This window comes from Hyaloscypha bicolor (genome assembly GCF_002865645.1).
Source record: "Hyaloscypha bicolor E unplaced genomic scaffold K444scaffold_124, whole genome shotgun sequence".
NCBI classification, from domain to species: Eukaryota; Fungi; Ascomycota; class Leotiomycetes; order Helotiales; family Hyaloscyphaceae; genus Hyaloscypha; species Hyaloscypha bicolor.
In genome coordinates, this window is record NW_020194626.1 from 1,239,780 (window position 1) to 1,251,577 (window position 11,798).

General features: G+C 49.3%; 4 protein-coding genes across 4 annotated transcripts; 3 read left to right on the forward strand and 1 right to left on the reverse strand.

The window, feature by feature from the left end:
• K444DRAFT_645621 (SFT2-domain-containing protein) lies at positions 1-1,320 on the forward strand (the record flags this gene model as incomplete). Its single annotated transcript, XM_024885105.1, has 5 exons — positions 1-223; positions 372-492; positions 770-920; positions 1,009-1,103; positions 1,263-1,320. The coding sequence occupies 5 exons, from the start codon at positions 1-3 to the stop codon at positions 1,318-1,320; spliced, it is 648 nt and encodes a 215-aa protein (XP_024732898.1).
• A 2,069-nt stretch (positions 1,321-3,389) lies between these two features.
• On the forward strand, positions 3,390-6,876 carry K444DRAFT_537284 (uncharacterized protein; the record flags this gene model as incomplete). The annotated part of the gene is made up of 3 exons (XM_024875452.1): positions 3,390-4,767; positions 4,840-6,232; positions 6,288-6,876. 3 exons carry the CDS (start codon positions 3,390-3,392, stop codon positions 6,874-6,876), a joined length of 3,360 nt encoding a protein of 1,119 aa, XP_024732899.1.
• Positions 6,877-8,219: 1,343 nt separating this feature from the next.
• On the forward strand, positions 8,220-9,479 carry K444DRAFT_617088 (uncharacterized protein). Its single transcript, XM_024881046.1, has one exon. The coding sequence runs from the start codon at positions 8,408-8,410 to the stop codon at positions 9,218-9,220; it is 813 nt and encodes a 270-aa protein (XP_024732900.1). The 5' UTR covers positions 8,220-8,407; the 3' UTR covers positions 9,221-9,479.
• A 902-nt stretch (positions 9,480-10,381) lies between these two features.
• On the reverse strand, positions 10,382-11,732 carry K444DRAFT_617089 (uncharacterized protein; the record flags this gene model as incomplete). The annotated part of the gene is made up of 2 exons (XM_024881047.1): positions 11,136-11,732; positions 10,382-11,081 (listed from the first exon to the last, which is right to left on the reverse strand). Coding segments are annotated over exons 1-2 (454 nt in total), but the record flags the coding sequence as incomplete, so codon positions are not given.
• Positions 11,733-11,798: the final 66 nt, after the last annotated feature.

Genomic DNA, 11,798 nt, shown 5'->3' on the forward strand with positions numbered 1-11,798 from the left:
ATGGCCTCGTCCTCTTTCAGAGACTCCATGAATTCCCTCGGGTGGTCACGCCGCGATCCGGACGTCCCCATCAACACTGCTCAGCAGACTGGGCTGTTATCGTCTATCAAGTCACTGAACCCATTCGGAGATGGTGGCTATGTTAGACTCCCGACAGTTGAAGGTGCTGGAGCACCACTCCCTGCTCGAACTCGAAGAGAGGAAGAAGAAGGGTGGTTTGCTTGTGAGTCAGCCATTCCACATTCCTCCACGATCCACTGCCCCTGCGTCAGCCAACCTCACGGACCTTGTGCGACATGCAGCAACAGTGGCTGAAGTGTGTTCGTATTCCTCTGGAGAAGCACCGAGAGGCTGACGCTACGTACCAACAGTGAGTAGGTGGGACCGAATATTGATATTCAGCGGCTGCAATCTTGGGGCACTTGCCTGCTTCGTCCTCTGTTTTGCTCTGTGGCCAATCATGATGGGAAGGCCACGCAAATTCGCTATCCTGTAAGTGCTACAGTTCTCCTGCTCTTGGTCTTTCCCTGCGATTCGGCCGGATCATGCACTGCCGTTTGAGACAACCCACCCTCTCGGCAAGATCGCCCGCTGCAGGTATCCGTCCAACCTCATGCACACCCCGCTGGGCAGAATTCCATTTCCAAGACAGTATGATATCACCACCAGGTTTGCTACCATTCCAGGATTATTTTCTGACAGATTCGTCTTGCAATGAATCATCGTGTTTTGTATGTTCTATTAATACTAACTGTCCTTGTGACACCAGATGGTCTTTAGGGTCAGCCTTGTTCCTAGCATCATGGGCTGCCATGATGGGACCTTGGAATTATGTCTCGCACCTGATGTCAACACCACGTCTGCCTTTTACTGCGGCGTATTTTGGATCTATAGCTCTTACGCTATACTTCAGTCTAGGTGTAAGTACCTTCGCCGCCTTCCCGTCAACGCCTCGGAAGCCTCGCTCGGTGGCTCTGGTACCTCTGCTAAACTGAAATATATCTGCAGCTCGGAAGTAATATTCTCACTTTGATATCATCACTCGTGCAACTTGCATGCTTGATATGGTACCTCGTCAGCTATTTCCCAATGGGGTCAAGTGGGTAAGCATTACCTTTTAATTTCAAGACTCATGCCCATCTCCATCATCTACCAAGCTACTCGCAACTTGACTCGGCTTTGTCACCTACCTTGACCGAGACGATCGTGACTTTCTCCTCCCTCAAAGTCATAGTGAGCGACACTGACTTGAATCTTGGCAGATTGAGACTGGCAACAAGCTTCGGCGCTCAGAGAGCCGCCGCATGGATGACAGGCTGAAGGTGGAGGAAGATAAATTCCAATCTCAAGGCTTTCTAGAATCAAGTGTAGGTAGAATGCATATTCTTCTCCAAACGCATTTGTTTGAGGGGTGGTACGTCATGTGATACTCCACTATCTCTTCCCTTCACCAAGACCACGAAAGGTGCCACTTTTCAAATTCCAGAAATCTGCATACTAGCTTGGAATCGCGAGTGCCAGTCCTAGGTTTCTTGGTCTTCTCGTAGGATTCGATTGCATGCCCTTGAGTTGACTTGACTTGTTCGGATTTCGCGTGTGAAGACTAGACGAGTTGGGTTACTAGCTGAGTTCATAGGCCGTGATCGCGCGTGATGTGATTGCTATCAAGGCTGACCTGACCGGCAACACTCGGAAAACTGACTTCAAATGCAGCTCTGTTTAGTCAGTGTTCCCCCCTCCGACCGAAAGCGTCCGAGAGTACTTCTGTAAGTGAAATTTAAAGAGTAAGTCGCGTCGGCTGCTGTCAATGACGGGACCGAGTTGCCGCCCACCCGACTTCGACACATCTTCATGAGGTTCTTCCTACGTGCAATACAGGAAAAGGGACAATTGCAAGAGGGGCTTTGCGCAGATATTCTCCGATTTTCGATTTCTTCAGGTGCTTGGAGATAATTCCTACTTTCCATGCAGGGTTGGAGCACAAACGTTATCAGATCCTAGCATTAAACGAGGAGGAGGGCTTGGTCCGTTGTGCCCCGCCAATGAAGAAACCCGGAGTCCCGTGATGCGGGTGAGCTCTGCGGCTGAATCTCCTGATTTACCGTCCTGTAAATTGAGAAAATCAGCTCCGTCTCTCGCTGAATGCGCAAGGCTCGCCTGAGCGAAGAAGGTTCGAAGCACTGTGGAACATGTTTCAGCAAAATTTCGAATCGAGGACGAGGCAACTGCTGGAACATCAGACAGCCGGGAGCGCCTTCCACCAGTTCCAATTTCTGATTTTTCACACATAAATGAAGGGGACGACCAAGCATGTAGAAAGGTCTGAGAGTACCAGTCAATAATATCCAATTCAGCCATAGAAACTCTAGTGCCCACGCGTGAAGTATGGTAGAAGCCAAAAAATTGCTGACTATTTCCGTGCTGTGGTCGTCTCGGCAAACCGATGATTCTTTTCCTAGTCCTAAAAAATTAAAGCGGGCTGTTGAACGAGGACACAATCTTCTCGCAACCAATTTTCTTTTCCTCCGATCGCTCGACCCTCTCCTTGACCCCTGGGACTTGTCGAGGCTGCCCGTCTTTTCCAAGCCTCGATTTGTGCTTGCATTCTCACCTCTCCTGTCCTCCTGCGACAAGAACGTGCCGCAAATTCCCGACCACTGAGGTACCGTCAAACGGTCGACACCTGCTCCCACTCCATTGCTAGTCGTTGCGGGTTGGACTGGACATCAGTGTGTATTCAAAGTGAACTGGCTTGCTGGCCTGTGGATCATCGAGGTTTGTCACCACATATCCACGTCATTTCGAGCTTTCATTGTGTGCCGATTATTTCGCGCTGGAGCACAATGCTCCGATCTCTGGCCCAATCCTGCCGCTTCGCTTTGGCGTTTATTCACACGCAGTCACCTTTAGCTGGAACTGTCAAACTAACATTCACTCTTCCTTTAGATTCGCGAAGCTGCGCGTGTGGGTGCTAGCAGTAGATCGGCGTTATCAAACAAACCACATCGTTCATCTCTACGCGAGACCTCGATCTGCAAAAGTATCCTTGAGTATCCTTGATACCCTTTATTTCACAAAACTTCTTCATAGAAGTCATCAGCGGCGCACGACAGAATCTCTCGACCTCCCATTCCAGTCTGCCGGATAAGCCCCAGTTCTGTCGATCCCCACATCTGATCTGACGATTTGTGCTACATCAACCAGAGTCTCGGTCGGTGATATACGTGCAGGGGGCGAGCGGTGCGGAGAGGTTGAATACACCTCTCCGGACATCCTGAACTGGAGGGATTCCCAATCTCCATCCAAGGTTCACGTATTGTTGCAGTTGGTGAAAACCCCCCTGCCTCAGAGAAGCACGAGGAATTCACCATCAAGGACCCGATTTCACAATGAGTTCTACCTCATCAAAGCCGATGGGGGAGGGCGCTCCTCCTCCACCACCCGCCTTCTCATACGCGCAAGCCGCAAAGGGTCGCCCAGCTTCGATGCCGGCCTCAACAATACAATCGAGTCAGGCGTACACCTCTGGCATTAGCACACCAGCCAGAGACTCAACTTCGGTTGCTCACACGCCATCGGGAGGTTCTGAGAGAGGCGACCGAAGCGTGAATGGAAGCCATGATGTAGCGAGTAAGGTGGATGTTTCTGGGGAAAGCACGATCTCTGACTCGAAAGCAACAAAGCCCAAGTCCTCGCCAGCTTCGCCGAGCTTTGATACAGCTTCGATATCGACATTACCGAAAGAGGATAGGGATGATGATTTTGTGTTAGTTGGTAGTACCTCTTCGGAGTCGATGCGAGATCGACATTCTCAAGGTGGCGCATCTGCAGTAGAAAAGACTGTCGAGGGTGCAGAAGGTCGAAAGGGCAAGAAGAGCAAGAAACAAAAGAACGCCGAGAAAGAGACCGAAAAGGAGAAGGAGAAGGAAAGAGAAGAAGTAAAGCCGGAGATTCTTGTTCCGGCTCCTTTACCTGCCGTGAACTTTTGGCAACAACGGAAGGAAGAACTGGCCAAGGCAAAACCTAGCCCAGGGTTTGCTCAGAGTTCCCAGTCATTTGGAGAGTCCTCCGTCTTGAATGATACAACATCAGCAGCATCTACCAAGCCTGGAGATTCCAAGAAGCGAGGCAAACCTTTGAATACCGATGATGGAGACAAGAACGCGGGGGCGAAGGATCCGAATGCGGCGAGAGGCCAAAAGAAAGGCGGAGAAGGTACGGGCAAAGCCAAGGAAGATCAGCCAAACAAGAGGGCTGGCCCTCGAGGGAGTAGGACAGGTGAGAAAGAGGAGAAATCTCTGGCCAATCAATTTCCCCCACCAGTAGAAGATGCCACATCATGGCCAACTCCCGAAACCGCATTGGAGGAAGAGAAGCGTAAAGTTCAGGAGAAGTTGGAGAAGGAAGAAAAGGACGACAATGCATCAAGCAAGCCACGACCGAAAGAGAAATGGGTCCCTGTTCCATACATCCCGACAGTTACATTCAACACCCCTCTGCCAACAAGAGGCGGAAGAGGTCGTGGTGGAGCTCGCGGTGGTCGAACAGAAGGGGGACGTCCCAGCCATGCAAACGGCAGCGCTGTGGGAGAAAAGGGACAGACCACAAATTCTACTGGTAATCCGTCCACCGAACCCGAGACCCGCTCAAGTCGAGACGGTCCTAGAGCAGCATCGCTCCCTCCGAATTCAAAGAGAAGCAACGAATCTGCTACACGTGATCAACGCAAGCCATCTACCGCACAATCAATGGAGAAATCAAGGAGTGGTCCTACCAAGGCTGAATCGAATGACCCCGCCGAGGCTCGAAATCCTTTGTACGTCGGCGTCGGCGTACCAGATCGCGGTTACGATAGTAATCAGGATCAGCAACGAGGTGAATATCCCACAGAATTCAAGCCAGACCAGATGCAGAACAATTTTCATGAGAGTCAGTCGCTGCTAGGTAACGACGGTCGAAAGAGCGATTTGAATCCGAGAGGATCTGATCAGTTAAAGGAGGGTACCGTGTACAACAGAGAAAATAGCTCGCAGTCCCGTGAGAGAAACGATGTTCGCTCAGATCGTGGCCGAGGAGGTTTCCGCGGACGGGGAAACCACACCAATTACCCAAACGGCCAACCGCATCCTCAACACATCTTCACCAATGGGCACCCATCCCAACCTCTGAACGGGTATCCCATTCGACAAAGCTCAGGCCCGTATAGTCCACCACTCCAACCACCGCCATTCAGCAACCAGTACGCGCCGCCTCCTTCGAGAGGTGGACGCGGTGGCTCTCGATCACAGTCGATACCTAATAACTCTATGTATGGTCGATTTCCTCCGAACGGCGGCCCGCTCCCGCAACACATGGGACCTATTCAAACATCGCAACCCGTCTTCGACTATCCACCTCCGCAGTCCATGACTGCTGTACCGTACACCTCTTATATCGATTACCCTTCTTTGATTGCAATGGTCACAATGCAGATCGAGTACTACTTTTCCATTGATAACCTGTGCAAAGACGTCTATCTTCGGAAACACATGGATTCTCAAGGATTTGTCTTCCTCAATTTCATTGCTGGCTTTAAGCGGATCCAATCACTCACTCAAGAGTTTGAGACTTTGCGCTTCGCCTGCCAGGAATCGGAGATTGTTGATTTTGTCAGGGGCGACGATGGATTTGATCGTCTACGGAGAAAGGAGGGATGGGAGAAGTGGGTCCTAGCGATGGATGAGAGAGATGACTCTGTCAGAAACGCTGGTCCTGCATACATCCAACGTCCGCAGCTTGTTCAGAGACCTCAACAAATGAGCATGTTTATGCCCGGCCACCATTCAATGTCCCCACCAGCGTTCTCGCCCAACGGCACAGAGTCAAGTTTTCGACCTTTCAGCAACGGCACACCCATCGCCCCTGTTACAAACAGCAATGGTGCAAGCTACCACCCGGAGACCCCACTCTCAGCTGCCGTACCAGACTTTGCTCCTGGATTGCTTCCCCTGAATGGTCAGCTAGATCCGTTGGAGGCAGAGATTACATTCCATGACGATGAAGCCACGCATTTGACCGTCGTCTTCACTCCCCAACGAAGCCATGAGGAGTCAAAGGTCAAAACTCCGTTTCACAATGCGTCTTCTAGAACCTTTTCCAACGGCTCAATTGATGGAAGATCGATTTCCGAGGGGCTTCACGACAACCCGCGCCAAGGTCGACCTCTGACCAACGGATCAAGGGCAACAGAAACGTAAGATTTCTGTCTTGCACTTGTTCTCGTGACTAGCTAACAGTTGGGCCCTTAGTTCCCCCGAGGATCTTCGTCGTTCAAGAAGTCCCTTTACGCCACTTTCGCCAACAAATCCAACCACCAGCAATGGACCCCCAGTCATGTGGGTTAAAGGTCAGAGACAGCCAGCTCCTGTTTCCGAACAGAATTCTGAAGAATTGTACACCACGTTTCATTCAAGAGCTTTGAGGAACCGGGAGGCCTCGAATGTGGGTGAGACGCACCCTGATATGAAGCTTCTTTACGAATTCTGGTCCCATTTCCTATGTAGGAACTTCAACTTAACCATGTATACCGAATTTCGAAGATATGCATATGAGGATGTACGGGACAACGACATGACGGGAATGAAGAGTCTCATATCGTACTACGACGAGATCCTTAACAGCAAGAAAAAGGTTATTCCGGAGACCTTGGCACGACATTATGTTGAGCTGGTAAAGAACGAGGAGCCTGGCACTCGACCGGCTTTTGAAAAACTTCGAGCGGCCTGGAGAAATGGTGCTCTTGACATGAAGAGCAGGAAGAAGATCGACAATTTCGTTGATCCAAAGTTGAGAGAGGAATTGGAACGGGCACCACACCAAAAGTCCGATCTCGCATGATCAGGCTTCAGACTCATGTGTTTCTTCGCTATATCACGACTGCCACGTTCAGTCATCCTTAGAAAACTTCCCGGGGCCTGGACTTACTTCCTTGACTTCTCAAAGATTCTGATAATACGCTTGCCTGAACGTCTTACGACCAATTCTTTCGCGCCTCACTTGCGTCTCCTGCTATCATGCAGGTATCTACCTCCGGGGTCTTGATGTTGATGTATTTACAGAGTTTTGTTTGATGTCATGGCGTTTAGGGCTCGCGGAAGATTGGAGATCCCTGCGTCATATCCACGCCGTGCTCAGCTCCCGAATCAGAGCATGGGTATGGCTTTTTCTTACGTTCTTGTCGCTTTACTGTTCATATTGGCATAGCTTCGGTCCGCCTCTTCCCAAAAGTCCAAGCATACGTTATTCTCAGGCGGAATGTCTCCTCAGGCTGCATGCATGCTCCGATCATAGGTTTTTCAAAATTTGGCTTCTGCATGCTTTCTGCAACTCGATACCTCGGGCACTTGAGGTGGTCGCGTTACATAAGATAGAGAAAGATCACAAAAATCGCTGTACTGTACCATACATAGCATAGCAAGAAGGCAGCAAGTTTTCTATAAAAACATAGGTCGCATTTCGAAATTGGTAATCTTGATCTACGGTAGGTGATTGAAGTTTAAATAGACTCTTACCAAACCGAGGCTGTGCAGGTCGATACGATTATATTTCCTTTCAGAACAAAAACAACAGAGGAGAAAGCTGTGAGCGGTTCTTGAGCCGTCGATGAAGATGAGAATCGACTTTCTTCTATAAGATTCGGATGAGAGCAGGAAGCTCAACAAGTCGCCACTACACTGTCTAGAGGCTTCAAATTAACGATGCAGCCCATTGTATATCGAGAAACTCTGGTTGCGATCAACTCATATCGCGATTCATTGCGAGTCTGTTGCAGATTCAAGATTAAAGCAGAATTACGGTCTTCGGAATGCTGAGTTCAAACAGCCACTCGAGCACTTGAAATTATTTATATAGGGTCACGATGCTATGACTAAAAATAAAAGAAGGCCTGGGTCAAGTTGTCCAAATCAAAGATTTTTCGACAGTCAGAGGTTTCCAGACTCAAGATGGGCAGGAAAAGCACCGCCGAATTTAACTGCACTTGGAGGGGGACAACTCTAATTTCGACACTATTATAAAACTTTCGAGATATTCGAAGGCATTCGAAATAATTGAAATGTTCAAGTTGACTTGGGCCGTGGAGAGGGGGTCTCGTCCCGTACAAAAATATCTTGCAAAGGTTGTTGCTCCACCAACAGGGTTGCGGCCAAAGAAGCCCCGCGAATCAACAGTCCCCAAGTCCCCTCTAAACTGGTTTCCAAGAAAAAGGCAATTGGTTCAAAAGAAAGAAGGCAATTCTGGACAGTGATTCCGATTCCATCCCTCTGAAAATCATTTACTCACAGACACAGACAAAAAGCAATCGGTTGGGCGACTTCTCTGGTCGCTGTCGATTATTCAGCCAGGAGCATATCCCGAGTTAGAGAAAAGAATGTTGTTGTTACCCGCATACGTCTCTCTCCTCCTCCTCCCAATATCAGCACTTCAAATACCCTCGATAATATCACCCTTTTACGAACCACGTCTCGACGACTCCCTTCTCATCTCCAATGAGACGCTCGTCCCTCCGCCAGAGAACGAGCTCCGAAAACGAGACGGAAACTGCCCTGTGAACTACAACTCTTGCTCGACATTAGCAAAGGCAGACGGAGGAGCATGCTGCATAGCAGGGTCGACATGTACGCTTGATCATGCGAGAAATATAGCTTGCTGTCCGATTGGAGCGACCTGCACCGGAACAATTCAGATCGCAACGGCGACGATAACGAGCGCTGGAGGAGGAGTTATCTTCGGGGCCACAACGACGACGAGTACTGCAGCAACAGCTACGATCACCGGCTCAGCATCTTATGTCACGAATCCCTATTTTCCGTTCCCTTACATAACAACCAGCTGGACAAATTCCGCCGCCTGCGTCTCTGCATACAGCAACTGCCAAACGAACTACGCGGCTTGCACGGTGGATCTGCAAGGCGGGGGAGGAAATGGGGTGACAATTGTGGCTCCTGGAGGGGGAACAACGGTGGCTGCTACGGCGATGAATCTGGGCATTGCGAGTGCGACGAGCATTTGCAGCAGTCTGAGTCTGGTGGCATGTCATGGGCTGGTCACGCAAAACTGCGCCCAGTTTGAAGCAAATTTTGTAGTTTCGAACACTAGGAACGGGGCGGTGCCTAGACAGACGGCGCCATGTTTTGCGAAGGTTGCTTGGGCAGGAGTAGGTTTGGGACTTGCCATGGTTTAGGGGCTGAGAGAGGGACCGAGATTGTGGGGAAGGCATTTCATGAATGATGAGGTTACTGTGCACTGCTACGGCGTTGGTTTGGATCAATATACCTGTATCTCCTGGAGATGCACCGTCCACGAAGTTTATGAGGATTTTCTTAAAAGCATTGCTTGGATTAAACGAGTTTGGCAATCAGTCAAGCTCTGTCCTCTAAGATCATAGTAATTCTCAAGTCTAATCTTATACAGCATGCTCATGCTTGCGCTCTCATCAATGTTGCTGTGTATGAAATTCCAACCTCTCCTGTGATGACCCCAAACGCCAAGCAAAGAAACAAAGTGAACCAGTCATCAACCTGATCTCGGGTGTGGAAACTCATCACTCAAGCCCTCATAACGTGTCCAATAGATTGGCACATCTCCACGTGAGCTTGACCTGGTCTAACATGTAGCAGTCGTTATTCTTAGGTTCAAATCTTCCGAAAGTAGACTGTCGACATCATCTACACACTCATTATACTGTAGCGGTTCAACCGCCTCTCAATCGATATCACGAAGAGGAATATCCTTCCCATTTAAATTCGGTCGCTTCCGTCTCAGCGTGAAGTTTGCTGATCGCCATCCGCCTTAAAAGCACACTCATGGATGCAATATTGTGAGATTGAGACTAGCAATGCAGGCCATTACGCCTTCTAGTATCATGAGGCTGATTTGGTGGCTTGCTAAGGGACCGTGGAAACCTGCTGATAGTTCAGCGACCCGGAAGACGGATCGGATAAAGATTATGACAGCCGCGATGCAGAGTCCTACTAGGAATGGGCGAAGAGGGCTTTTGGGAAGGCTGCTATTGAGAGATTGGCTGGATGAAAGTCAGCATTGATTGATCAGGAAAGAGATTTGGAAGTTGAAACACGTTTTTTGTGTTCTCTACTAGACGTTTGTAGGAAGCAGAGATACATCAAGTGGGTAGGGTGAAGTTCGGACTTAGAGAAATGCACATACCGATTGCGGGTGGAGGAAGGGGAATTAGGTTGAGCTGTGCTTTCAGTGCTGGAGATGTAGGGATGCCCTCGATTACGGTGAAAAGGCGCGGGCCCGGAGGGCAAATTCAGCACAGCAGATTGCAAAGAGGAAGAGAGAGGCGACTTGACAGGAGAGGCCTGCCAACATGATATCGATGCCCAATTGCGTTTGAATCTGGGTAAGCGGAGCATCACACTATGCTTGAGGACAACACTAACAGTAGACTTTGAAGCAGCACTACTAGCAATCGCACCTCCTACAGCTTGTAGTAATAACACCAATCAACCCACGGAACCCTCATCAATCCATCACGCCTCTCATGAATGTGACGACGCCAACGCATACGACATTCTCTGCTGTTGTGCAACCTCTAAACTGCAGCTTCTTCAGTGAACACGTGACAATATTCTTGGACCGGTAGAGAGAAACAACACTGGTGCCCGAGTATATTTCCAATATCCGACTCGTTGCCACGACCATAAGCTTTTTGCAGCCTGGACTTTGCTCTTAATACTTATCCTACTTTGGTTCCTTGAGATATCTGGTCAGGCCCTCGGTACAAAATTTTCATCTTGCAGCTCTTGTTCCCTCTCTCTTTCGTTATTGCTACCCTCTCAAGCTCGCCAATATTCACGCTCTTAGAAACCACATACAAAAAGCGACTCCAATATACATCAAGCCAGTGAATATCTGCGCGTGAAGGTAGATAAGCACCGCCTGTTGTCCGAAGTTGCAGGCCAATGGGCTCTGCAAAGGTGCAACGGGGAACCAATACTGTCCAGCTGATGGAAAGGGCGGCTGGACATATTTTCAATCCAACAACTTCCGCCCCAACCGGAGCAACAGTTGCCCGGAATCTGTGGCGAAGGTGAATGATTAAGAATGTTAGGCAATGGGGTTTTTTAGCTTACGTTCCGGAAACAGTCCCAACCATAAGAGCAAAGAAGATTAAGACCCCGAAGCTTTTCGCAAATATCCAGATGACCAAACAGAAGAGCTCGGCGAGGGATGTGCATATTCCAGCCATATTGATCCGACCAGGCCACATCGCTGAAGTAGGCCACGAAAGGTCTTCCAATGGCTGAGTCCATCGTTAACTGTTTCTCATATGCTGGATGAAGGTTTACCTTGTCCGAGGTTGAAGAGAGCACCAATCATGCTACTTTGCTTTGCAGAGGGGCCTATACTCGTGGCGTAATTCGGGTGGTGGGGGGAAACAAAAGTATAATATATCCCAGCATGGTGAAGAATCCCCGTAGTTACAGAAGGAGAAACTCCTTTCGTTTGAAATTTTTTACATCGAAGGTCAGCTGCACCGCGCCGACGGCCTTGTTACGATCTCGAATAAGAATCGTACAAAGTGTATTAGCTGCGAATGCAAGTATTGCGAGCACTCGAAGGTCCAGCCCAACCCTTTCGATTGAATTGTGGCCTGAGACGCCAACGAATATGTCAACCCACCTATGGCGCCGGCAAACGAACGGCTTTTGGAGAACCATTGAGGTACTACCCCAACACTACAAATACAAATCTTGATGCCATATATATTAGTGTTTGACTACGTCAGAGTATGT